Here is a 26,917-nt window from a genome sequence, read left to right as displayed (position 1 = left end):
AAAAAATGACTAGAAAGAAATCATAACCAAATTGTAAAGTGGATTACGATTTGAGAGGCAGGCAAAGAACTCTCATATAACATACAGACACATTCCCAGCTTTTTGAGTTCAAAGTGTATTAACTCCGAATTGTCGGAGTATCAATTTTTCTACCATTAACCACTTGCTCTAAAAGCATGCATCTCATGGGTATTGCCTCACGCGAGCCACCTGCCTTACACAGGCCACCCACCTAGAGACGAAAAATTAGACAGATCTAGCTATCACCTAGATCCATAGCTCAACTGGCAGACTGAGTGGAAATACCTCGTTTCAACACTTGAGGTCTTGGTATCGATCCTAAGAGCGGGGCAAGCATGAAAAAGAGCGAGGCAAACATAAAAACGAGCAAGGTAAGCATGAAATATGAGCGGGGCAAACTAGAAAAACAGCGGAGCAAACTGAAGTATGAGCGGGGCAAACTAAAAAAACAGCGGGGCAAACTAGAAAAACAGCGGGGGAAACATGAAAAACAATGAGGGAAACATGAAAAACAGTGGGGAAAAAATGAAAAACAACGGGGCAAACTAGAAAAACAGTGGGGGAAACATAAAAAGCAGCGGGGAAAACATGAAAAACATGAAAAATAGTGGGAGAAACATGAAAAACAACGGGGGAAACATGAAAAACAGCGGAGCTCATGTTTCCAACTCCTGGTAAAAACAAATCCTAGAAACTAGCACTATCAATAATAATAGTCCAACTCTATCGTCTCTTTTCAAAATAATGACATCATTCTTAATAAATTCTTCTCCTAAAACCTAGGACCACAACTACCTACTTTATTGCTAATTAAGTTATCAAAAAATTAAATTCTAAGCCTTATTTTGATGACTTGCCTAAGGCCCCCAAAAATGTTGAACTGCACTTGTTTAGACCTGCATCACTTTCGTGCTCATACTCTAAAATGAGCTGGTAAAATGGACAGCCACCTAGCATGGATAAAACACATCTATCATGATGGGCCCATAGAGTTTTTCATGTTTCCCCTTCTGTTTTTCATGTTTTCCCTACTGTTTTTCTAGTTTCTCCCGCTGTTTTTCATATTTCCCCCGTTGTTTTTCTTATTTTTCATGTTTTTCATATTTTTCCCACTGTTTTTCATGTTTCCCCCGCTGTTTTTCTTGTTTTCCCCGTTGTTTTTTATGTTTCCCCCGCTGTTTTTCTAGTTTGCCCCGCTATTTTTCATGTTTCCCCCGCTACTTTTCTAGTTTGCCCCGCTCATACTTCAGTTTGCCTTGCTATTTTTCTAGCTTGCCCCACTCATATTTCTGTTTGCCCCGCCATTTTTCTAGTTTGCTTCGCTGTTTTTCACGGAAATACCCCTCCTTTTCACAGAAACGGATTGGGTACTCCTCCTGCCACCCGCCAATGGCGGATCGTCGCTGGTCTGTGGGCCTCATCATGATGTATGATTTTCATCCATGCCGTCCATATATTTTTCCAAATCATTATATATTTTTCATCCATGCCACCCAATCAATATATTAGTTACTTATAAATTATAATTGAGTGTGGATTGTATGAAGCTAATCAACTCTCAGGTTGCCTGAAAGTTGGGCGGGTTCAACCGGTGGTGGTGCCGCGGCCTTCTGTGATGATTTTCATGCTTGCCCCGCTGATTTGAATGATATGATCGTTGAAAAGATAATATGAATAGCACTCTGAGGTCTTCAGTTTATTCAACTGTGACACATGGTTTGGTGATTCAGTTGAAGCTATAACATATAATAAGTCTTATTTTGGGACACATACCTATCAATGCAATGTGCTTATTGGAATGAACTTTTCGAGCATGATCCAAAGCATTCCTTAGAAGATCCATAAGGAGATATGCTTGTTGAATACAAGTCTTATTTTGGGACACATACCTTTGTTGTTCGCTAGAATCAACCAAGAGGTGAGATCCGACCCTTGACCCAAATCCTAGGTTAATTGGATTTTCTCTTTCCAACTATCCTTATAAACTTCTTGTGTTGGATAGGTTCTGACGACCCTTAACCCAAACCCTAGGTTGAAGCATTTAATCGGGTTTTCTCTTTCCAAATATCCGTAAAAATGTTATACATATGTTATATTTGAGGATTATATAAATATTCAAACCCACTGATGTGTATTGTGTTCGACGAAATGCTTGTGTGGGCCTGATAATAACATTACTTGCTAAGTATGGTTGACAAAATGAGTTCAAACTTGGTTTTCCCAAGTGAGGTTGACAAAAAAGAAAAACGCCATCAGGATTATTGTGAAGGAAAAAAACTAAAAACACAACTATTGTAACCTAACCCGGTCGACCGGGTAAACCCGGTCGACCCCATCTGGCTGTAATGGCCATTGACCCGGTCGACCCCAACTCACTTTGTGACCTGACCTGGTTGACCGGGTAGACCCGGTCGACCCCATCTGGCTATAATGGTCGTTGTGTAATGGGTGACCCGGTACCTATGGCTACGGATTCGCGGTACCTATGGCTACGGTTATAATCCGTACCCATAGAGGCCGCTAAATCCGTAGCCATAGGCTGCCTTACTTAAAAACAAAACCAGTGAGTTGGGGTCGACCGGGTTGGGACCCGGTCGACCGGGTCAAAGCTTGGCCTATGGCTACGGATTATAACCGTAGCCATAACTATCGTGCGATATACTTTTTTCTCTTTTTTATTTTTATTTTTATTTATTTTTATTTTTTACATGGAGAACATTTTCCCCCTTACATTTTTCTATAATACATAATTATATAAATATGTCAAGCCCGTAAGCTAGTGTCCATCTCGTGCCGTAGGATCTCGCTGTCCTTCCGGTCAAATTTCGGCGACTTGAAACCCTTAAATTTTATTTGCGCGCAACCTTGAGTTCCATCCTGTAAACCCAAAGCGATTCAGCCCGAGACCTGCGCCATTGCGACTGTGTTATCGCCGCGGTTCCGACGCCACGTCTCGTGTGCCATTTCGACATCTAAATCATAAGTTGTGGCCCGCGCACTATAAAGGTTGTGGACCGCATGTTGCGGGACCCACTTATCACATGGCACCATTCCCAACTAGGGTGACATCACCCAAAGTCATCATTGCTTTTTAATCAAAGCATTTATTGTCTTACATCTCATTATGGCATGCCTCTTTGCAATTAATGATGGCCTTACAAAGCCATCATTACATATCTCTCTCTCTTACCTCTCTCTCTCCTTCTCCATTTTCCATTTTCTTGCAATCTCCAACCGTCCATGGAAGCTTCCAAATCCAGTAACTTCAACCTTTAGCCCTCCTAATCTAACCCCCCAAACCCCATCTCCACCGTTAAAACCCCTCCCTTGAAGCTGAGAAGACTGAAGGTGGAAGAAGAAGGAGATCTAGAGCCTTGAAGTGGGTGTTTCTATCTCTCCCTCTTTGTCTTTCTTTTCTCTCTCTTTGGTGTTGATGATATATGGCCCACTTGATGTATGCATTTTATATCCTCACCGTCCATCACCTATTCGCCCGGAGCATGGCTAGATGGGCCGTAAATCAGCTGGACCTGCTGCTGTCCAGCAGCAGGCGTTGGTGTAGAGGAAAACACAAAAAAAGCTTCTTGGGGGCTACCGTGAGTTGGCCATCCACCTATCTTAAAATATATACATATATAATATATAAAAAAATAAAATAATAATAATGAGAGAGAGAGAGATACCAGCATTGACGCAGCGTTAGAGCTGCTACTGTTGCTAGCGCCAGCAGCTAGCACTGCTGTGTTGCTTGGGTGATGTGAGTGGGGCTACTGCTGGTCCCACCATGGTGTATACGTACCATCCACACCATCCATCCAGTTTTTCCAGATCATTTTTATTGGGCCTGGACCATGACGGGCCAACAACTAGTGAATCTGACCGTCCAGCAGACAGTCTAGCCATTGTGTTGGATGTGTTTTAAATCTAGCCAGTCACCTGATTTGAGTAGGAGTGTGGGGCCGGCTTACCTCCTGGGTGGCCCACGCCCTGGTCAGACCCACTGTATTATGTGTATCATAGACACCTTGGCCTTGGGGCCGGTCCAGATTCAGGTAGACCCAACTGCGTCCAGCAGGGCCTGCCATAATGTATTTGTTTTATCCACTCCCTCTATTCACTTGGTGGCCCACCTGGACTGGGCCCACCCTCTGGTGGACCGTCTTCAGGTGAGGCCCACTTGATGTAAGTGTTCTATTTAGACCGTCCATCCAATTGGACACCCAGCTGGGCATGACAGCTAACCATGCTGATGCACACGTTACATTTTTTTTCTTGCTCAGCTGGTGGGGCCCATTTATAATGTGCAAGGCCCACCATGACGTATATGTTGTACTCACCACGCCACCATGTTGGGGGCTGCCCTGTGAAACCCACCTTGATGTTTTATGTCCACACCGTCCATTTCTGTACGGTGCCATGTAAGACCACACCATGATGTATGTTGGCCATCTACACTGTGCATTTGATGGGTTCCCTTTTTGTATGGAGAGCATCCAAAAATCAGCAGTACGTGGAACTCAGGTGGCCCACACCATCAAAGCAGTAGAAGATTGACCGTCTACCATTGAAATCTTATTTGGGTCACAAAAGCTTTGGATCAATCTGAAATTTGTTTTTTTTTTTTTCTTCTTTCCTTTTGTTTTTTTTATAAAAAAAAATCTTAATTCAGGCCTTGTGATCTTATGAGTAGATTGGTTGGGAATTAAACGTTATGGTGGACCCCACATGGGACCCAGGTATGTTGAGATGGATTGGCTGGTGTATGTCCCTGATTAAGGGCATGATCTATTTATCTAGGCCGTTCATCCTTATCTAGGCCGTTCATCCATGTGGAGCCCACGCATGATGCATATGTCTCATATCCTCACCGTCCATTTGCTTGGACGGTGGGAACCCATCCCACACGTGGGACCCACATGTACATCTATACCGTTCAGCGTCCAGGGACGCTGGACGTGTTTACGCAGTGAAGTGAAACTGGCAGGTAAGGCGTACTAGTATACCTTTAAAATAAAATAAAATAAAATAAGATAAAGAAGGAAAGAAAAGAAAAAGAGAAATGTTTTATATATATATATATATATATATATATATATATATATATATATGTCATGTAACATAAATATAAATATGTTACGGTGGGCCCTACTTGGGACCCACTTGCTCTACCATGTTGACACAGCTGTAGCTGCAGCGTTCAGCAGCTACGTGGCTGTTATGTACATCCAGTGAAGGACGTGGGCCCCCACCATGCATTGTAACCACCGTCCATTAGGGTGGGACGGTGGGACCCACCAGCAGGGAACCGATTGGCTGGGGTACCTCATATCAGCTACATGGCTGGTGAGTTGCCGCTAGCAAGTTCTATAAGGCCCCAGTGATGTATATGTTTTATCTACACGTCCACTGTTTGGACGGTGAGTCCCATCATGATGCCCGTGTTGTATCCATACCATCCAACCATTTTGAGATATCATGTTATGGTATGAGGTGGAGAATGAGTCAGAACTAAAGTTCAAGTGGGCCCCACCATTGAAATAGTGGATAGTGACATCCACCGTTGGAATTTTCTATGGGGCCACGGTAGTTTCCAATTAAGCTGATATTTGTTTTCACTTCATATATCTCTATGTTACTTTATGTATAGGTTGGATCTCAAAATATATCATGGTGGGTCACACCGTGCAATCCAGCCGTGGTATGGTCCAGATGATCTTTCAACACGATATATTTGAGGGTCATGTGCAGGCCCACTTGTTATGTATTTGTGGCCATTTGGTAAGGCACATTAGTGTGGCCCATTGATGCTGCCCCCTTGTTGTATATGAGGCCAAATGGTGCGGCCCAATGTATCAACCCACTGTAATGTGTAAGGCCCACATGTGATGACTATTTGAGGCCCACTTGTTGGATATTTGGGCCCACCTTATGTTTGACTCTATAAGGACCGTTGCTTGGGAGCAATGTTGGTTGATTGTCCACATTGATGGGTAATGATGGTTAAACGCTCACATCGTGACCGATTGTCGATTTCGGTTAACGTGACCGATCTGTCGATTCTGAATATCGATCAATTCCGATTGTCATGACCGATTGTCCATTCCGATTGTTATGACCGATTGTCGATTTCAATTGACGTGACCGATTTGTCGATTCTGATCATCGATCGATTCTGATTTTCGTGACCGATTGCCGATTTCGATTGACGTGACTGATTTGTCGATTCTGAATATCGTCGATTCCGATTGTCGTGACCGATTGCCGTTTTCGATTGTTGTGACCGATTACCGATTTCGATTAGCGTGACCGATTTATCGATTTTGAATATCGATCGATTCCGATTGTCGTGACCGATTGCCGATTCCGATTGACGTGACCGATTTATCGATTCTGATCATCGATCGATTTTGATTTTCGTGACCGATTGCTGATTTCGATTGACGTGACTGATTTGTCGATTCTGAATATCGATCGATTCCGATTGTCGTGACCGATTGCCATTTCCGATTGTTGTGACCGATTGCTGATTCCGATTGACGTGACCGATTTGTCGATTCTGATTATCGATCGATTCTGATTATCGTGACCGATTGTCAATTTCGATTGACGTGACCGATTTGTTAATTTTGATTATTGATCGACTCCGATTGTCGTGACCGATTGCTGATTTCGATTGACGTGACCAATTTGTCGATTTTGATTATCGATCGATTCCGATTGTCGTGACCGTTTGCTGATTCCGATTATTGTGACCGATTGCCGATTCCAATTGACGTGACCGATTTGTTGATTCTGATTATCGATCGATTCTGATTTGTCGAGGCCGATTCTGATTTGTGAAGGCCGATCGTATAGGCCGATTCCGATTGTCGAGGCCGATTTCGAGTGTCGATTCCGACTGTTGAGGCCAGTTATTGACACCGATTGTGAGTATGTGATAGCATAGCATCATCATACATGCCCATACACATCATCTGCATGTTTGTTATGAGATGTGGTTGACCATTGCATATGTCATTGGCAGGTTGTTATGAGACTCCCTAATAGGCGGAGGTTATCTCATATGAGTGCACAGTATGTGCACGATTGACGCATGACTAGATTGTATGACTCATGCATCTTGCATTGTGTGCCCTAGCGACATCAGGGCCATAGCCTCCACAGGCATATCGTGGATGGTCAGATGGGACACCGGAAATGTTTTGTTCTAGCATACGGGCGCCATAGATGTCCCTGGGTGAAAATCCCTAAACCTCCGTGGCCAGGAGACGCCCCGACGTCGAGACCGAGTGGATACATGAGCGCCCGAGTGCCGAATACCAGGAGGCCGCGTCTCCCACTGTGTCGTGGTCGGTTGGGAGGGGGTGTGGCCTTACCCGCCCGAGGGTAGGGGGCAATACTAGGCTGAGTTTGACCAGCTCGTGAATGGGTCCGCTATCGACATGCCGGATAGGTATTGACAGACTATTGGCCAGGCGGATAGTGAGGTTTCTTACGCTCACTTGGACTGTGCGTGCCTGGGGCAGTGCCATTTGGAGTGTACTAAACCCCGGTGATGATCCCAGAGATGAACTGTACTGATATGTGGATTTAGTGAGCAGGAGTTGCACACTCATTCATGCATTCATTCATTCACTATCCACTCGGGTTGGTGGTGCGCAACTATTTGTTACGTGTGCCTTCGCAATGGCCAGGATTTCGGTTGGGGCGCGCGACTAACCTGAGATCAGGAGTTTACCACATTGCGTCTGACTATCCAAATTTAGGTATGGGACTGATTTGGATAGAAGTCCCTTGTGATGGACCCCATAGCCTGCGATACTATGTACTATCATCCCGACTTCACACTCCAGCATGGTCATTCCATTCGCACCACATATTGCATTACATCCGCCGCATATGGCATTTCGGGTTACTATGTTTATGCATTTATATGACCTAGATACAACTGACGGTATTCGTGGACTCATCAGGATTTGTATATTGTATTGCATCAGCGACATCTGATATTTGGTTTGTTGTCTCTGCATTGCATAGTTGATCTACATTGCTTCATCAGTATATGATATTGTTTTTATTATATTTCTGCGTCGCATAGCCTGGATAAGACTGATGGTATTTATGGGTCTATCAGTATGTTTTCGTATTACTCTGATTTCGTATGATTTATGATCTTTCTAGTGTTTCTGATATTGTATGATTATGGGTTTATCAGTATTTCCGCTTACTCTGATTACTCTGATATTGCTTACTTGGCACCTACCTTATGCACATACTTCCGCCACCCACTAAGCTTTCTATAAGCTTATGCACGATAGATGCGTGCAGGTGATGTTAGGTTGCAGCAGCATTGAGCCTGGAGCTTGCAGCGGTCGTCTGGAGCTTTGATTTATTTTATATATGTATTTCCCTTTCAGTATTGTACTCAAACGATTATTAGTGGATATGTGATGATGATGTTGCCTTTGTGATTTGGGTAATCTTGTGGTTATGCTCATTATGAGATAAATGTACGTTGGAAAAAAAATCCTCCTTGTAGGATCCCAGGATCGGAATCTGGCGTATATACGCTGGGAGCCGAGAATGGGGTACTACGGAGGCTGTCAGCACCGGATTCAGCGATCGAAAATTTTGTGAGCCGGTTTCTGAGTTTGGGGCGTGACAAAATATGTATATATAAGTATATAAAAATATTTTTCTATCTTTTAATTCATTTCTTTGTCTATTTATTTAACAAGCATATCTCCTAAATTAGAATGATTTACTTAACTTACCACATAAGATTTTGGGGGTAGGAGTAGCTAATTTAGCCAACCAACCTAGTTATTTTCCAAGATTCCATCGGGTCGATGGTCGAAAATCCATTTCATTTAGTTTGTGGTCAATTTCCCTTAGGCAATGTTTGGCCCTAGTGATATGGCAACCCCCAAATACGGGTTGATTCAAATTGAATTTTGACGGCTCAGTCAATGTCTCAAACAATCATTACAGAATGGGAGATTTAGTCACAAATAGCTTGGAAGCCTGTATTGCAGCATTTAGGAAGCACCTTAGTGTCTCTATAATTGTGGTGGCAGAGGCCATGGGTCTTCTTATCTGTCAAAGACTGGTGATGAAATTGGATATTCAGAACATTGAAATTGAAGAAGACTTCGGACCTTGTCAGGCTCTGTTTTGATACAATCTCAAAAGGGGCTTTTGACGCCTAGCTGACGTTTTGAGCCAAACCTCTTCTCGTGATGTGCATTTAGATGCACTTTTGCAAACCCGATTTTATCCTGCCACTTGTCGAAATCGACGCCAAAAAAAGCCCACTTGCCAAAAACTCATTGGCTTGCTTTTGTGGGAAAACTTCTTTTGAAAGTTGCATCCAAACAGGCCTTAAGTTGAAACCTTCGTGGTTAAATATTCAGTTTTCATCACAGTGAATTCCCTGTTCGTTGAGAATTTCCTGATTAAATCTTCAATGTTTTCCTTATCTAGATGGTCATGATTTTCTGCATTGTTGATTGATTCCAGATAGATTGAATGGTAGGGATATTCCAATTTTTGTCCTTTATAATGAGATCAGAAACAATCGTGGGATAACTTCTTAGTCTAATTGATAGATGAATATTTTCATCAATTTTTATTTGAACACGTATCTTGGTAATGCTCAATGTAGTTGCTTTATCAGTCTACATTACTCCATCAAGTTCCTTTCTGGTATTTAAAACCATTCTACCAGTTTAGCTCAACCCGAGACTCAATGAGGTGAGTCGACTCAGACAGTATCTAGTGTTCTATCAAGTTTCTGAACACCGGCATGAAGATGAGCTGATATAGTTGCATGTTGTGGAAGTATTCTAAGATGCCGGATGTTTCAAGATATGCCACGCAGGCTGCTAAGAGGCCAACACTGAAGTCATGGATTCAATCCCGTCTTCTTTTGAGAAGGAGAAAAACCAAATCGGTGATTTTCATCATGATGTTGGAAGGGAATTCATTTGATTCTGGATCAGGCTTGATTTTGTAGCTAGTAGTAGTTTGAAAGGAGAGCTTGTGTCCTCAGCTTGTTCATCTCTCTCTCTCTCTCTCGTGGCCACAACTTCACTAGGAATTGGTTTCTATCCAATCTTCTTTCCATCCGCCTTCATCAGGGATGGGTGTGTGTTTGAGATCAGTGTTTTCCATCAGGTAAGCCCCACCATATATGGTCTTGTGACCCAAAAATCAGGCCAGTATGATCCTCATGTAGGCTAGACATCTACTCGAAATGGACAATCTAGTGGTCCAAATTTGACATATATGTGGTCCACCTGAGGACTGGTTTGGGCTGATCATTGGGTCATGAGATATGCATTGGGGCTTGTCTGATTAATGACGGTCTGGATTTCTTGCACGTGTTCTCCATTGTCATATTGCATGTGCTGAGTCCCAAGAAAGTAGTAACTCCAACCCGATGGAATCTTAGAAAATAACTAAGCTGGTTGGCTCATTTATTTTTTTATATTTCGACCATCGCCCCACTTGTTTTTTTAGATTTGTCTCATTTTTTGTCTTATATCATAATGAGAGTAGTCAATTCATTTTTTTAGATTTGTCTCATTTTTTGTCTTATATCATAACGGGGCAAACATGAAAATCAGCGGGGCAAACCAGAAAATCAGCGGGGGAAACATGAAAATCAGCGGGGCAAACTAGAAAATCAGCGGGGCAAACTAGAAAATCAGCGGGGCAAACTAGAAAATCAGTGGGGCAAGCATGAAAATCAGCGGGGCAAACTAGAAAATCAGCGGGGGAAACATGAAAATCAGCGGGGCAAACTAGAAAATCAGCGGGGGATTCTAGAAAATCAGCGGGGCAAACTAGAAAATCAGCGGGGGAAACTGAAAAATCAGCGGGGCAAACTAGAAAATCAGCGGGGTAAACTAGAATATCAGCGGGGGATACTAGAAAATCAGTGGGGCAAACTACAAAATCAGCGGGGGAAACTGGAAAATCATCGGGGCAAACTAGAAAATCAGTGGGGCAAACTAGAAAATTAGCAAAGCAAACAGTGATTTTGATGGGGACATGTAACTAGGTATGAATCATATATATCTAGAGAATGTCATTGGAAATTCTTAATATGTTATTTTCTTTCCAACTAAAGGGCCGCAATCATTGGCAGATGAGATGACGAACAGTGATTTTGATGGGGACATGTGCTGGGTGTCAAGAAATCGAGGGGTTCGTTTGTGAGATGGCTACCACTATACTCGGTTTGAATTGTAAAAGTATAAATATAAAACAGCGGGGCAAACTAGAAAATCAGCAGGCCAATCTTAAGCATTGAGTTCCATGTACATTGAATTTGATCGACGAGCATAGCGAGGCAAACGGAAAATATAGTGGGACAAAGTATAAAGTTCATTTCATCATCCACAAAAATTACAAAGTATGTTATACATCATAACTTACAATTCCGACGAATATGCAAACAATTTTCAAAGTATGCTGTCCACCAAAATTACAAAGTATGTTATACATCAAACTAGAAAAACAGCAGGGCAAATTAGAGAAACAACGGGGCAAACTGAATTATGAGCAGTGCAAACTAGAAAAATAGTGGGGCAAACTGAAATATGAGCGGGGTTTGTTGGGAATGTTGTTGTAACAGCTTGTGTAAGTGCAAATGTGGTGGATTTGAATAAGGAGTCTTTAGAATTTTGTGTTGAGAAGGTGAAAGAAGCAATAGAGATGGTGACAGATGAGTATGTGAAATCAGTAGTGGATTGGTTAGAGGTTTGTAGAGGGGTCCCTTCCATTTTAGATGAGAATTTTTATGTGTCAGCTTAGTGGAAGCTGCCCTTCCATGAGTTGGGTTTTGGGTATGGGAGGCCCACCTATGGTGGCCCAGTTGTGAGTGGAATGGATGAGTTTGTGCTGTTGCTCTCTGATGATATTGGGGTGAGGAGAGGTGGAGGTGACAATGTATGGATGGCCTTAGAACAAGAGAAGATAGAGAAATTCATGATGCATGTGTTCGAGATGTAGTCCTTTCCTTACATATTAGATGTTGGTATACACGTGAAATAGGTAGTGTCCTTATCATGTGTATGAGTTGTACTGTAGTGAAAAGAGTACAAACTATAGTGTTTGACTATCTACTTTGTTGGTGTCCTTGTACAATGGTTTGATTACAATGGTCCACATCTTTGTACAGAATGCATAGTTTTTAATTTTCACAAGTGGGAGACATTTTTGGGTGATGCAGAACAATTCATTGGTCGGTTGACTTCCACTGAAGATGTATCAAGGCACAAAGCAACATATATTTACTATAAAAGAATAAAATTACAGGAGATAGAGATTACCCGATTCGAACAAGTCTTGAATCACCTAAGCTATAAGCTTGAAACCCTACGAACGAATTAGAAAGCTCTTGATACCCCATATTCTTGATTACACCCATATATATATGCATGGCATCTAGGTGAATCACAATCGAAATAGGAAATAAATCCTGCACGATCGTTCGATGAAACATTCGATGACACTTCGATGGCATCGAACATCTTCGATGTTATCGAATTAACCAAAATGTTCTAGCGACTAAACATGTATTTTTCAGATTTTCTCAATGGGACTTTGATGTCATCGACGGTTCGTCGATGGCATTGAACCACTTTTAATAGCTTTGAGCAAGACACCAAAAGTGTCCAATAACAAATCGTGAGATTTTCGTATTTTAGTCAGTATTGCACTAAAAAAGAAGAGAAAATGGGCTTTATTGTTACACACTGTCAGCATGACGATTCATATGTAGGTGTAGCAATTATATATGACACAGGCAAATAGCAAAATTGTGTTTGCAAAAATGACGATTCATATGCTTGACCCGCTCATTTTCATGCTTGACCCACTCATTTTCATGCTTGTCCCGCTGATTTTCATGTTTGCCCCGCTGATTTTCTAGTTTGCCCCGCTCATATTTCAGTTTGCCCCGCTGATTTTCTAGTTTGCCCCGCTCATTTTCATGCTTGCCCCGCTCATTTTCATGTTTCCCCCACTGATTTTCTTGTTTCCCCCACTCATTTTCATTTTTCCCCGCTAATTTTCTAGTTTGCCCCGCTCATATTTCAGTTTGCCCCGCTGTTTTTCTAGTTTGCCCCGCTCATATTTCAGTTTGCCCTGCTGTTTTTCTAGTTTGCCCCGCTCATACTTTAGTTTGCCCCACTGTTTTTCTAGTTTGTCCCGCTGTTTTTCTAGTTTACCCCGCTCATATTTCAGTTTGCCCTGCTCATTTTCATGCTTGCCCTGCTAATTTTCATGGGTGATTTCGTCATGTATAAACTACATAGTTTCCTTGTTTGGATGAAACTTTTGTTTTGGAGTTTTTGGGGTCTGAATCTTTCTCTCTGCTCCCAATTGAAATAGGGTTTGAGAACACAAAAAATGACGCGTTCACAGCTTTTACTCGTAATCTTCATATGGTTAACTCTACTTGATAATCTCATAATCACTTTCATGACAAACTACATAAATAATTGTGTTCTTTAATTTTCTTCATTGCTTTCACATTTTTAATTAACCGCATGATTGTGAGTTCATAATGGTTTCCTACCTATTCAAATAAACATTAAAATTAAAGCCAACAGTAAAACTTGGAGAGGAATGATATGATCGTTGACAAGATAATATGAATAGTACTCTCGGGTCTTGAGTTTATTCAACTGTGATGCATGGTTTGGTGATCCAGGCCAGTCGTCTAATGGGTCGCACCATGAATTAAATTTTTCCCAAAATTTTCCCTGTAAGTAAATCATTCTAGTTTAGGATTCTTACTCTTGCTCGGGTGGTAGACTCTTATGAGTTTCAACACCCGGTCAAGCATTCGAGTATCCATACGTGGTGAAATTCCACTAGTGTGAGTGTATGGGTGTGTGTGTGCATCTGTAAAAAAAAAAAAGAAAAAAAAACATTCTAGTTTAGGAAATATGCTTGTTAAATAAATAGACAAAGAAATGAATTAAAAGATAGAAAAATATTTTTATATACTTATATATACATATTTACATAATTATGTATTAGAGAAAAATGTAAGGGAGAAAAAGTTCTTCATGTAAAAAATAATAAATAAATAAATAAATAAATAAATAAGAGAAAAAGGTGCATAGCATTACAGTTATGGCTACGGTTATAATCCGTAGCCATAGCCCAGCTCTGACCCGGTCGACCGGGTCCCAACCCGGTCGACCCCAACTCACTGGTTCCTTTTTTTTTTTTTTTTTATTCTTTCTTCCCTGTTTTAATCCTCATTGATTTTTGTGGGTCCCATTATAAGGTATGTGTTATATCCAAACCGTCCATCTATTTGGAGAACTCGTATTAATGCTTGAGATGAAAAATAAGACAAATCTAGCTATCAAGTGGACCACACTGTAAATGGCAGTGGGTAATTGAACGTCTACCATTGAAACCCATTTAGGGGTTACAGAAGTTTGGGATCATTATGAAATTTGTTTTTCCTCTTCATCCATGTCTTTGTGACCCTATGAATGAACTTAGACGGGGAGGATTTCTCACAAACATCACAGTGGGCCCCACCTGAGTTCCCATCGCCCAGACCGTCCGTCAGCGCTCGTCTCTGCACGCCAGCCAGAGGAAGGCAGGGGTATTTTCGTCCTCAAATTCGGTGGCCGTACGAAGAGGTCCAAGTGCATATTCTAAGTTTGTATTGCTCGAATAAAACCGCTGGATAAAAGGTGGGTCCGCAGTCATAAATTTCTCCGAATAAAAAGGTTTAAGAAAAAACTTTGATACTCCGACAGTGTAAGATGGATGATATGCAGTCACTTAGAAATTAATTAGAAATCGCATATATAAAATAAAGTTATTTCTTATTAAACTGTCCAAATTATTGTTTAGGTTTAGATGTATTATGAACAAAAATCTACTGTTAATTAATGTTATTTGATTATGAGATTGGTGGACATTTAATGGACAATTAAAAATGAAACAATCCAATTGTCGTATTTCAAAAAAAAAAAAAAATCAATTACGAATCAAAGGCTGGAATTATTTAAACAATCAAATATTGCGAATGTAGCTTACATAAAGTTTTATTTGATTTAATGTATGCGACATGTACAGTTTATGAGTGCCTGCATATTAACCATCATAGTCTGCCAGAGTATAAAATCACTCCCTAAAAGGGGAGAAAATGACCACTGTAGACAAAACCTTTTACCCAGCGGTTTTTATGAAAGAATACAAACTTAAGTGACCAACTTAGACTAGCACGTGCGGACAGCGACTTTGAGGACGAAACTACCCCTCCTTTTCACTGCGAAGACGAGCGCTGACGCTCCTCCAACTGACAGTTGTACGAACGGCTTAAAAGAGATCAAAGTTACATGGCCCCACAGCTATGTATTTATTATATCCACAACGTTCATCCATATTTCGAGATCATTTCGGAGCATTATCCAAAAAAAGAAAATCATATCCAATGATCAACTGGGCCACACCACACAGAGCAGCGGAAAATTGATTTTCATCGTAAAAACTTTTGTAGGGCCCACCATAACATTTATTTTCCATCCAATCTATTCATAAGGCCACAAAGACCTGGATGAAGAGGAAAAATGATTTTCGTAATGATCCAAAATTTGTGTGGCCCCTAAAAGGGTTTCAACAGTAGACATTCAAGTAGAATGGTAATGGCGTGTGGACAGGGATACGGATATAGCTACGGTTATAATCCGTAGCTATAACAGTAAGTCGGCGATCAATCGTAGATTCCATGATTCCACCGCAAGTTGCTGTCCCTATTGGCGATTAACCGTAAACCTCGCGATTCCACCCCCCGATCTATGGCTACGGATTATAACCGTAGCTATAGCCGTATCCCAACACACTTTCTTTCTTTCTTTCTTTCTTTCTTTCTTTCTTTCTTTTTTTTTTTTTTTTTTTTTTACATGGAGAATTTTATTCTACCTACATTTTTTTCTAACACATATTTATATAAATATGTAAATATAAGCATATAAAAAAAATCTCTTTTTTTTTCATTTCTTTATTTATTCATATAATAAGAATATTTTCTAAACCAAAATTAGTTACTAATGTACCATATATATTTTTAGGGCTGAAAGTTGGGCGGGCTCAACCCGACCAACCTGTGACCGACCCGACATTGGGTTGGGCTTGGTCAAGATGTATCGAGTTTGGTCTTGGGGTTGGGCCATACAAACAACAACTCAATAAAACTTGGGTTGGGCTTGGGTTGAAGTCTTGGGAATTGCTAGGAAATGCATGAAAATGACCGTGAAATGAAGGAAAATGACCATGAAATGCATGTAAATGACCATGAAATGTATGGAAATGACCGTGAAATGAAATGAAATCGCTAGGATTGACCGTGAAATGCATGGAAATGACCATGAAGTGAAAGGAAATGACCGTGAAATGCATGAAAATGACCGTAAAATGAAATGGAATCGCCGGGATTGATCGTGAAATGCATGGAAATGACCGTGAAATGAAACGAAATCACGGGATTGACCGTGAAATGCATGGAAATGACCGTGAAATGAAACGGAATTGCCGAGATTGCCCGTGACATGCATGGAAATGATCGTGAAGTGAAGGAAATTGACCGTGAAATGCATGGAAATGATCGTGAATCAAAACGGAATCACCAGGATTGACCGTGAAATGCATGGAAATGACCGTGAAGTGAAGGAAATTGACCGTGAAATGCATGGAAATGACCGTGAATGAAAACGGAATCGCCAGGATTGATCGTTAAATGCATGAAAATGACCGTGAAGTGAAGCGAATTGACCGTGAGTGAGGGAAGCTAGAAATTCAGCGAGGCAACCTAAAAATTGAGTGACGCAACGTATGAATTGAGCAAGGAACCCTAGAAATTAAGCGAGGCAACCTACGAATTGAGCGAGGGAACATAGGATTTGAGCAAGGAAAACTAGATATTCAGCAAGGCAACCTAAAAATTGAGCAAGGAAACCTAGGAATTAAGCGAGGGAAGCTAGGAATTGAGCGAGGCAACCTAAAATTGAGCGAGGCAACCTACGAATTAAGCGAGGAAAGTTAGAAATTGAGCGAGGCAACCTATGAATTGAGCGAGGGAACATAGGATTTAAGCGAGGGAAGCTAGAAATTCAGCGCGACAACCTAAAAATTAAGCGAGGCAACCTAGGAATTGAGCGAAGGAAGCTAGAAATTGAGCAAGGTAACCTACGAATTGAGCGAGGGAAGCTAGAAATTCAACGAGGAAACCTAGGAAATGAGCAAGGGAACATAGGATTTGACCAAGGGAAGCTAGAAATTCAGCGAGGGAACTTACGGATTGAGCGAGGCAACCTACGAATTGAGCGAGGGAAGTTAGGAATTGAGCGAGGGAAGTTAGAAATTGAGCGAGGGAACCTACGAATTGAGCAAGGCAACCTAAGAATTGAGCGAGGGAAGTTAGGAATTGAGCGAGGGAACCACGAATTGAGCGAGGGAAGCTAGGAATTGTGCGGGGCAACCTAGAAATAGAGCAAGAGAACATAGGAATTGAGCGAGGGAACCTAGGAATTAAGCGAGGGAAGCTAGAAATTGAGCAAGACAACTTACAAATTAAGCGACGTAACCTAGGAAATGAGCGAGGAAACCCGGTCGACTCCGCAAATGGCATTCACACCCCAAACATTCGAGATCATTTTTTATTCCTCTAATAATTGAAACTGGAGAAACAAGTTTTTAAAATAATGCAAAAACTAACTTTGGTGTATGTGAAATCTTTTCGTATTTCAATTTTTGACTCAAGGTCAAGGGCTATTGATAAGCATAAATGTTGGGAGTTTTGACGTTTTGAATGATTTACGAGGAATTATGCTTGAAGTGGCTTGTGGCTGCTACAACTGATAAGAAAAGGATAGCTTGATCCTGGGATTTAGGAGCAAGGGTTGTTGAATGTCATCGTTGAGTTAAGAAATCCTGTAGGTAGCCCTAGTGAATGGGTTAGTAGTATGAGTTTTGTGTTTCACTTGCCTAAAACCTCAAGAAAATTAATTCTTTTTTATATTATTTACACTGCTACAAATTAGCATGTTGATTTTTTGCTTTCACATGTGTGCCTCTTCGAGATGCAACTGTGTCAGAACTGGAAGATTTAAGTTCTCATTTTATTGGTGGCTTATGCATGATGTGAGTGAGGTCAAACAAATGAGTATGGATTAAGACTTACCGAGGATTCTTTTCTTATTCCAGGCTTCTTATGCCACCTGGTACTCCTCTTTTTCTTATCTAGAAATGGAGTTAAATAAGTCAATCAAGTTCAACTAAAGTGGATCGAACAAGCCAATTGTGGCCAGCTCGGATTAGGCCGCTCCTTAATTCAGGTGGTTAGTTGAGATTCCCATGAAATTTTTGAAAATTATGTGTCTCCATGGCTTGATAACCGCTGCGATACTAGCATAATGTTATTGTCGGGCCCACACAGGGATTTCGTCGAACATAAAACACATCGGTGGGTTTGCGCATTTATATAATCATCAAATTTAACATATGTATAGCATTTATAAAGGAATTATGAAAGAGAAAACCCGATTAACATATGGTTTGGTTTTTAGGTCGTTTGAACCTATCTAACATATGAAGTTTATAAGGATATTTGGAAAGAGAAAACCCGACTAGCCTAGGGTTTGGGTCAAGGGTCGGATCTCACCTCTTTGTCCTAGGGTTCTTTTTGCAAGGGCCCTGTGCCTAAGGAATCGCATGTCAGGACACATGCATGCGGCCATAGCTAAGAAAAATGGAAGAGAGCTCAAATTTGTTACCTTTTATTAGCCACAATTCGCATTTACGGTGGTAGGGCCGCAGTCTCCAGCGAATGACGGATGTAGGAGTGTGGAAATTCCAATTTCCTGCTCCCCAAGCACTCACACCCTTTCCCCAATCCTCTCTCTCTTTCAAACCCATCCTTCTCTATTTTCTCTCTCTCAGCTATTATAAATTTGCTGTGGGAGTTAGGGAGAGAGGGTTTAAAGGTTTATATATACCCTGCAGCTTAGTTCAGTTGGCCCCAGGTGCCACTTATTAGCTGAGATGGCCCTTTGGGCCCATATATGGTAAATCGGGCTGCCCTGATGGCCCCTGGCCCATCTGAGTTATGAAATGGGTGCCCCATGATCAGATAAGGGACTGTCCAATGTTTAAACTCAAACGGATGTGGGGATTTATCGCAATATTTTGATTTGCAATTAATAGTTACCGTTCCTAAAGCAAACGTAGAAAACGAGTGAAGCAACCTATAAATTGAGCGAGTCAACCTAGAAATTCAGCGAGGCAACTTATGAATTGAGTAAGACAACGTAGGAATTAGGCGAGGGAAGCTAAAAATTGAGTGAGGGAACCTAGCAATTGAGCGAGGCAACGTACAAATTCAGCGAGGCAACCTATGAATTGAGCGAGGCAACGTAGGAATTAAGCGAGGGAACCTAGAAATTGAGTGAAGGAACCTAGCAATTGAGCGAGGCAACCTACAAATTGAGCGAGGCAACATAGAAATTGAGCAAGACAACATAAGAATTGAGCGAGGGTAAGTATAAGGTGAGATAGGAAAACTTGAAATTAGGCAGGGTAAACTAGAAGTTGAATAAAACAAGCATGAAAGTTGAGTGACAGAAACATTTACACGTTATGAAATTTAATTCATTGTAAATTTTCTGAAGTACAAATTGTGCGGGGTACATACAACACTATATATAATACAATATTCCTCAAAATTATCCTTTTCATCTCATGCCTACAACAAGTATCATTTACAGGTTACAGACAAACAATCATACGCTATCGACTTCCTCCAATGTATAGTGAATTTTTGCATGTCTGTTCCCTCCAAGGTACGACCGTTGCACAGTATATCGATGAATTTCATTACAAATATGCCACAGTCAAAACCATTGCATTGCTTTGGCACAAATTTCATGGATTTGGCAGTCCAAGTCTTCCCTTCATGCGCGGTGACGTCTCCGGTGGCCTGGAAGAGAATCGGGAGCGCCTCCGTCATCAAATTGATCATCTTCTTATACTTTAGGAGAGCATTTGACACTAAGCTATCGATAATAATGATCTCCCATTGTCTTGGATATAGGACCATCAAGAGCCAATGAGAGTTATCATGGTTGACGGGTACATAAACCTGTCCATGTTTAAAAAGTAGGCTATCAGTTAAAAAACATGATCAAAGAACACATTACGACCTTTTTTGATGTTATGTGATGAATTAATTACCCGTTCACTATACCAAATCTCCTTAGCGTGTGATTTACCCCGCTGCTTGGCAATTGCGATGACATTGTTCATCATGCCTACCAACTTTGCACGTTCCGAAGCAGACTTCGAGTCCCGATACGCCCTTAGAGTCGGCATACTAGTTTGAAGGCATGGCTATAACAAAAATCAAAGATCAATACAAATAGAAAAACATGAATTAATTGAAAAAATAGGTTAGTTTTACTCCGAACTAAATATTTACCATAAAATAAGTGGGACAAAACTTGCAATCTTAGGGATATGCAATTGCACAATCAGACTGCCTTTCCTCTAGGAAGTCAACATATTTGTCGATAGCCTACTCCACAAGATAATATGATTCAGCAATAATCGATTAAAAGATATAACTATATGAAAGTCAATGTATATAGACACTCTCATACGAATGCTTACCATGCTATCAACCCACGCATCATCTACCCATATAGACTTGAACCATGAAGCCTCTCCCGTCTCCTTATTTGCTTCATAGTATTTTTCTACCTCTTTGAGTTCATCCGTCGATAGCATCCTGAATGGATCCATCTGTAGATGAAATGGTATCGGTGATGTAGGATAGTTTACGGCTTCCTCAAGTCGCCTCACCACGTTCGGGGTTGTATTGATCGAAGACAGGGACAAGAATGGAGAAACCATATAATAAGATGGCTTAAGTACCCTTTTAGTTCTCTTTACATAAACAGGAGGAGAAACGGGTGCTTCATCCAATAGATTACGCTTCGCCATACCATACGATTGCACCTCCAACTCCACATTTCCCTGTTCTTTTTCTTCCATATCCTCAACTTTGACTTTCTTCTTCAACTCCTCGTCCTCATCCCTCATAAACTGTCCTCTCTGTATATAGAAATATTCCTTCTCCTTCTTTAAGGCCTCCCTCTCTTTCGCTAAGTTTTCAGTTTCTCTCAATAACTCACACGTCCGCCTATTCAACTCCTCGTTCATGATGAAAAATAATTCCTTCTCTTTCTTCAACTGCACTCTCTTGTTTAGATCTACTCTCTCCATCTTTAACAATTCTTTCTCTTTCAACAACGCTTCCCTCTCATCAAGCCTCTCTTCTCTCTTTCTCAACTCTTCCTTCTCTTTCCTTAGCTCATCCCTCTCCTTCTTCAACTCCTCTCTCTCCTTCTTCAACTCATCTATCCCAACCCTAAATTCATCCATTAAAAGAGATGGTTTCACGATATTCCCCCCTGATCCCTCTCCCTGTACGCCTTTTTCATCACTTTCCGCTGATCCCCCCTCACCCTCGTCATCATTCTCGTTACCCTCATCGCTCAATTCCTGAGTTTCGATGACCTTCAAAATGTATCAATGCACATATAAGAGTCGAAAAACTTTTAACGGTGAATTAAACAACATTTCATTTTAATTAAACGCTCATGATATCTCACCTGAAAACTATCACGGAGCAAGCGAACGGCGTCCATTTCCCATTCTCATAGGGTGGGTTCCAAGTTCTTTATTAAGATAGTCTGCAAAAGAACCCAGATTGATGTTAATATACGGAGTGTAAGTGTCAAATCAAGCAAAGTGAACAGCCGAGAAATACATATACTTACAGCTTCACTCTCAAAAATTGCATATATTTTGTTGTACCTCCAACCCTTCCAACCTCGATATTGAATGAAGCATGGAATTTGCGAGGGAACAAATGAAATAACACACTCTTGTAGGGCCGGTAATCTCTCTACAGCCCATATCTGTTTTAAAGAAATTGCATGAGGATAAAAATCCACAATTAAATATAATCATGTAGAATAAATAAAGAGTTCTTACCTGCAAAGGAAAGACACAACCATATACATTGTAGCGAACCGCACCTGATGCCATCACAGCAGCTGCGACCCCTTGCGACATTGTATTGTAGGCCAAACTACCCCAAGGATAGCTATAGAAATCCTTTATGGAGTCTACTAGGTACATATAATCCATGTTACACAGTTTTTGATTCGGCTCCCCTAACAAAATACTCTACACACATAAGTAGAGCAACCTTCACTACATCCTCGTGCTTATTGGTATCAACTAATTTATTAAACGCATCTAATAAATGCTTCTTAATAACTGGATATTCTCTGAAGTATTTGTCCATTAATGTACTACTGATGGGACACTTTTCTGGTATTGTAAGCTCCCCAGTCTTAAGCCCTGTTATGAGGGCGAAGTCCATCTCCGTGAATTGCAACCGTGTCCCCGGTATCTCAAATATAAGATCCCCTTTATATCTTACAAGAAGAAGGTGAAATAGAGCCCCTATAAATCGAAAGGATGAGAGGTGCAACAAGAAGGAAAATGGAGATTGCTTGAATAGGCTTAGCCGAGTATCATGCTTCTCTAATCCACCCTTCACCGTGTCGAACCACCATCTCAATGAACACTTAGAGGATGGGTTTGGGAATTGAGAACAAGAATCGTCACCTACAAACATGTAATTGAAAATATATTAATAGCAAATTTCACTACTTAAAGAATCATAATGTAAAAAATTAAACATAGTTGAAATCGAGCGAAGCAAACTAAAAATTGAGCGAGACAAATTACAAAATGAGTGAGGGAAACTTGAAATTCAACAAGGTAAACATTAAATTTAGCGAGGCAAGATGAAACTGAGCTAGGCAACCTAAAAAATTGAGCGAGGCAAGGTGAAATTGAGCGGAAAACCTAGAAATTAAGTGAGGCAACTAAGAAATTCAGTGACGGAACCGAGACAATGAGTGAGGGAACTTAGAATTTGAGCGCGGCTACCTATCAATTAAGCGAGGCAACCTAGGAATTAAGCGAGGGGAGTTAGAAATTGAGCGAGGGAATCTAGGAATTGAGCGAGGCAACGTAGGAATTGAGCGAGGGAAGCTAGAAATTGAGCAAGGGAACCTAGGAACTAAGAGAGAGAAGGTAGAAGGATCCTAGAAATTGAGCGAGGCAACGTAGTAATTGAGCGAGCCAATGTAAGAATTCAATGAGGGAAGGTAAAAATTAAGCGAGGGAAGCTAGAAATTCAGCGAGGCAACCTAGGATTTGAGCGAGGGAACCTAGAAATTGAGCGAGACAACCTATAAATTGAGCGAGGCAATGTAGGAATTCAGCGAGGTAACCTAGGAATTGAACGAAGGAACCTAGAAATTGAGCGAGGCAACTTAGGAAATTGAGCGAGGCAACGTAGGAATTCAGCGAGGTAACCTAGGAATTGAGTGAGGGAAGGTAGAAGGAACCTACGAATTGAGCAAGGCAACGTAAGAATTCAGCGAAGGAAGGTAGAAATTGAGCGAGGGAAGCTAGAAATTGAGTGAGGGAACGTAGGAATTCAACGAGGTAACCTAGGAATTAAAAGAGGGAAGGTAGAAATTGAGCGAGGGAAGCTAGAAATTGAGCGAGGCAACCTAAGAGTTGAGCGAGGCAACGTAGCATTTGAGCGAGGGAAGCTAGAAATTGAGCGAGGAAAGGTAGAAATTGAGCAAGGCAATGTAGGAATTTAGCGAGGCAATGTAGGAATCCAGCGAGATAACCTAGGAATTGAGTGAAGGAAGGTAGAAATTGAGCGAGGGAACCTAGGAATTGACCGAGGCAAGGTAGGAATTGAGCGAGGCAACGAAGGAATTCAGCGAGGTAACCTAGGAATTGAGCGAGGGAAGTTAGAAATTGAACAAAGGAAGCTAGAAAATGAGCGAGGCAACCTATCAATTGAGCGAGGGAAGCTAGGAATTGAGCGAGGGAAGCTAGAAATTAAACAAGGGAACATAGTAATTGAGCGAGGCAACGTAGGAATTGAGCGAATCAATGTAGGAATTCAGCGAGGTAACCTAGGAATTGAGCGAGAGAACCTAAAAATTGAGCGAGGCAACGTAGGAATTGAGCGAGGCAACCTAGGATTTGAGCGAGGAAAGCTAGAAATTGAGCGAGGGAAACTAGAAATTGAGCGAGGCAACCTAGGAATTTAGCGAGGGAACCTACGAATTGAGTGAGGCAACGTAGAAATTTAGTGAGGGAACCTAGAAATTCAGTGAGACAACCTAAGATTTGAGCGAGGGAAGCTACAAATTGAGCGAGGGAACCTAAGCTTTGAACGAGGTAACCTAGGAATTTAGCAAGGCAACATAGGGATTGAGCGAGGGAACCTACAAATTGAGTGAGGCAATGTAGAAATTCAGCTAGGAATCCTAAGAATTGAGCGAGGGAAGCTAGAAATTGAGCGAGGGAACCTAGGATTTGAGCGAGACAACCTAGAAATTGAGCGATGCAATGTAGGGATTAAGCGAGGGAAACTAGGAATTGAGCGAGGAAACGTAGAAATTCAACGAGGAATCCTAGGAATTGAGCAAGGCAACATAAGAATTCAGCGAGGCAACGTAGGATTTGAGCAAGGCAACCGAGGGAACCTAGGAATTGACGAGGAAAGCTACGAATTAAGCAAGGGAACCTAGAAATTAAGCGAGGCAACCTAGGAATTGAGCGAGATAACCTAGGAATTGAGCGAGGCAACGTAAAAATTGGAGCGAGGCAACCTAGGAATTGAGCGAAGGAACCTAGAAATTGAGCGACGGAACCTAGAAATTCAGCGAGGAAACCTAGGATTTGATCGAGGCAACCTAGGAATTCAGTGAGGGAAATTAGAAATTGAGCAAGAGAAGCTAGAATTTGAGCGAGGGAACCTAGAAATTCAGTGAGGCAACCTATAAATCGAGCGAGGTAACTTAGGAATTGAGCTATGCAACGTGAAAATTCAGCGAGGAAACCTAAGAATTGAGCTAGGGCAGTAGAGGAAGATAGAAATTAAGCGAAGGAGGCTAGAAATTTAGAGAGGGAGGCTAGAAATTGAGTGAGGCAACCTAAGAATTGAACGAGGCAACAAGAAAATTTAGCGAGGAAACCTAGGAATTGAGCTAGGGAAGCTAGAAGAAGCTAGAAATTAAGCGACGGAGGCTAGAAATTGAGAGAGGGAACCTATAAATTGAACGAGGCAACCTAGGAATTGAGCGAGGGAAGCTAGAAATTGAGCGAGGCAACCTAAAAATTGAGCGAGGCAACCTAGAAATTGAGTGAGGGAATGTGAAAATTCAGCGAGGCAACCTAAGAATTGAGCGAGGGAAGCTAGAAATTGAGCGAAGGAACCTATAAATTTAGCGATGCAACGTATAAATTTAGCAAGGCAACCAATAGATTGAGTGCTGGGTAAATCATCAACAAAGATGAGAACGACTTTATTTTGAGAGACTATCTATCCTCTCATAGATAAAGGAATAGATAAAACAGAGAAGATCTTTATATCTTTTCTCATAGATATAATATAGAAGAGAGATCCGTCTCATTTTTTATCAGGGGAGATCTCTCTTCTTTGAGGGCTTAGGATTTAACGATTTTTAAGAGCAAGACACAGAAAAGAAGTATTTGGAAGAAGAGGTGGAATTGGAGAAGGAATTTGATGCTAAGCTGACCCAACTGATGGGCAAGTGACTATTGTAAATAGGTCCAATCTTTGTCTTTTTTCTATCAAATTTTAATTTTTGTTTCAGCTTTTTCTTAATCGTCTGTTTGCAACCCATCAGTTAAGAAAACAGTTGGTCAGTAAAAAGATGCAAGAGCAGTCCATGGTTTGGTGAGCTAGGCTATTGATCTGAGCCAGCCACGGATGTGCTAGCTGCATATAGATCATTAAGAAAATGCTGCAACAATATTAAATCTCCCTTTTTTTTTTGGTTCCTATTAGTTTTGTCCAGAAATTGATCGATTTCACTTTTAGCACAATATTGAACTTGATATGTACTTGTGGGCCTTGGTTCTTGGATGCTCTCTAGGTTAAATGAGTTCAAGTCATGAGACTAATTCATTCATGTTTGTGGGCTTGTTTTCTTTGTTCAGGCTAGTATATATGAGGAGGAGAAGAATCTCATAGACTGAATCAGTTTGATGATGCACTAACCTTTGCTCTATCATTTAGTAGTGCTTATTTCTTTTGCTTGTATTATAAATTTTGTTTATTCTTTTTTTCATTACACTGATTGTTTCAAAGATTTTATTTGGAATGGAGCTTCGATTTTAGGAACATTGTGTGATCTAGGTTGTAGGAATGAAACTATAATAGTTATCAGTTGCATCTGGTTTATCTAAACTGTTGGTTGCATCGTGGTCATATAATCTTGGTGAGGTTTGGTAGTTTTCAAAGGCAATTCTCAGTTTTGAAGGAATGGTCATGCAAATCAGCAGGCAATCTGGGAGTTGGCTCTACATGTATCTATCTCCTGGTATAACTAGCAAGCCATTGCAAAATGCAAACTTGAAGAAATGACTGATCAGAAATCTCTCTCTACAGTGACTAATTTACCATTTCACTCTCATTTGGGCTCTGAAATCATCTTTATTAATGTTGTGGGATCCCGTTCAATCTTACTGGATTACAGAAAGTTAAATAAACTGAATCTTGTATGGTTTAAGTTGTAACAGCCAATGACACAGCCCAATATTGACATTTGTGGGCAAGAACAATGTTTGAGATGTACATGGACGAGCCCAAGAACTACCTTTTTCTTTTTCTTTTTTAACCAACCGTTTCCTTTTCTTTTATTGTTTATTTTCCTGTAATTGACA

The 26,917-nt window shown here is 41.0% G+C and overlaps 2 protein-coding genes across 2 annotated transcripts; both read right to left on the bottom strand.

The window, feature by feature from the left end:
* Positions 1-19,724: 19,724 nt before the first annotated feature.
* LOC131238633 (putative ubiquitin-like-specific protease 1B) lies at positions 19,725-20,441 on the bottom strand. Its single transcript, XM_058236265.1, has 2 exons — positions 20,291-20,441; positions 19,725-20,198 (listed from the first exon to the last, which is right to left on the bottom strand). Exons 1-2 carry the CDS (start codon positions 20,426-20,428, stop codon positions 19,815-19,817), a joined length of 522 nt encoding a protein of 173 aa, XP_058092248.1. The 5' UTR covers positions 20,429-20,441; the 3' UTR covers positions 19,725-19,814.
* A 93-nt stretch (positions 20,442-20,534) lies between these two features.
* On the bottom strand, positions 20,535-22,262 carry LOC131238632 (uncharacterized). Its single transcript, XM_058236264.1, has 3 exons — positions 22,115-22,262; positions 20,726-20,857; positions 20,535-20,630 (listed from the first exon to the last, which is right to left on the bottom strand). Exons 1-3 carry the CDS (start codon positions 22,259-22,261, stop codon positions 20,565-20,567), a joined length of 345 nt encoding a protein of 114 aa, XP_058092247.1. The 5' UTR covers position 22,262; the 3' UTR covers positions 20,535-20,564.
* Positions 22,263-26,917: the final 4,655 nt, after the last annotated feature.

The sequence above is a fragment of the Magnolia sinica genome, chromosome 3, assembly GCF_029962835.1.
Source record: "Magnolia sinica isolate HGM2019 chromosome 3, MsV1, whole genome shotgun sequence".
Taxonomy (NCBI): Eukaryota; Viridiplantae; Streptophyta; class Magnoliopsida; order Magnoliales; family Magnoliaceae; genus Magnolia; species Magnolia sinica.
This window is presented reverse-complemented; position numbering and strand designations above follow the sequence as displayed.

What these genes read in the sequence shown, in the direction of transcription:
- LOC131238632 (XM_058236264.1), bottom strand. Translation starts at nt 22,261, where the DNA reads ATGTACCTAGTAGACTCCATAAAGGATTTCTATAGCTATCCTTGGGGT. An exon ending in GTTGTGTCTTTCCTTTGCAG is followed by an intron (nt 20,858 to 22,114) that starts GTAAGAACTCTT and finishes TTTCATCTACAG; the next exon opens with ATGGATCCATTCAGGATGCT. An exon ending in ATGCGTGGGTTGATAGCATG is followed by an intron (nt 20,631 to 20,725) that starts GTAAGCATTCGT and finishes CTTGTGGAGTAG; the next exon opens with GCTATCGACAAATATGTTGA.
- LOC131238633 (XM_058236265.1), bottom strand. Translation starts at nt 20,428, where the DNA reads ATGCCGACTCTAAGGGCGTATCGGGACTCGAAGTCTGCTTCGGAACGT. An exon ending in AGATTTGGTATAGTGAACGG is followed by an intron (nt 20,199 to 20,290) that starts GTAATTAATTCA and finishes AAACATGGACAG; the next exon opens with GTTTATGTACCCGTCAACCA.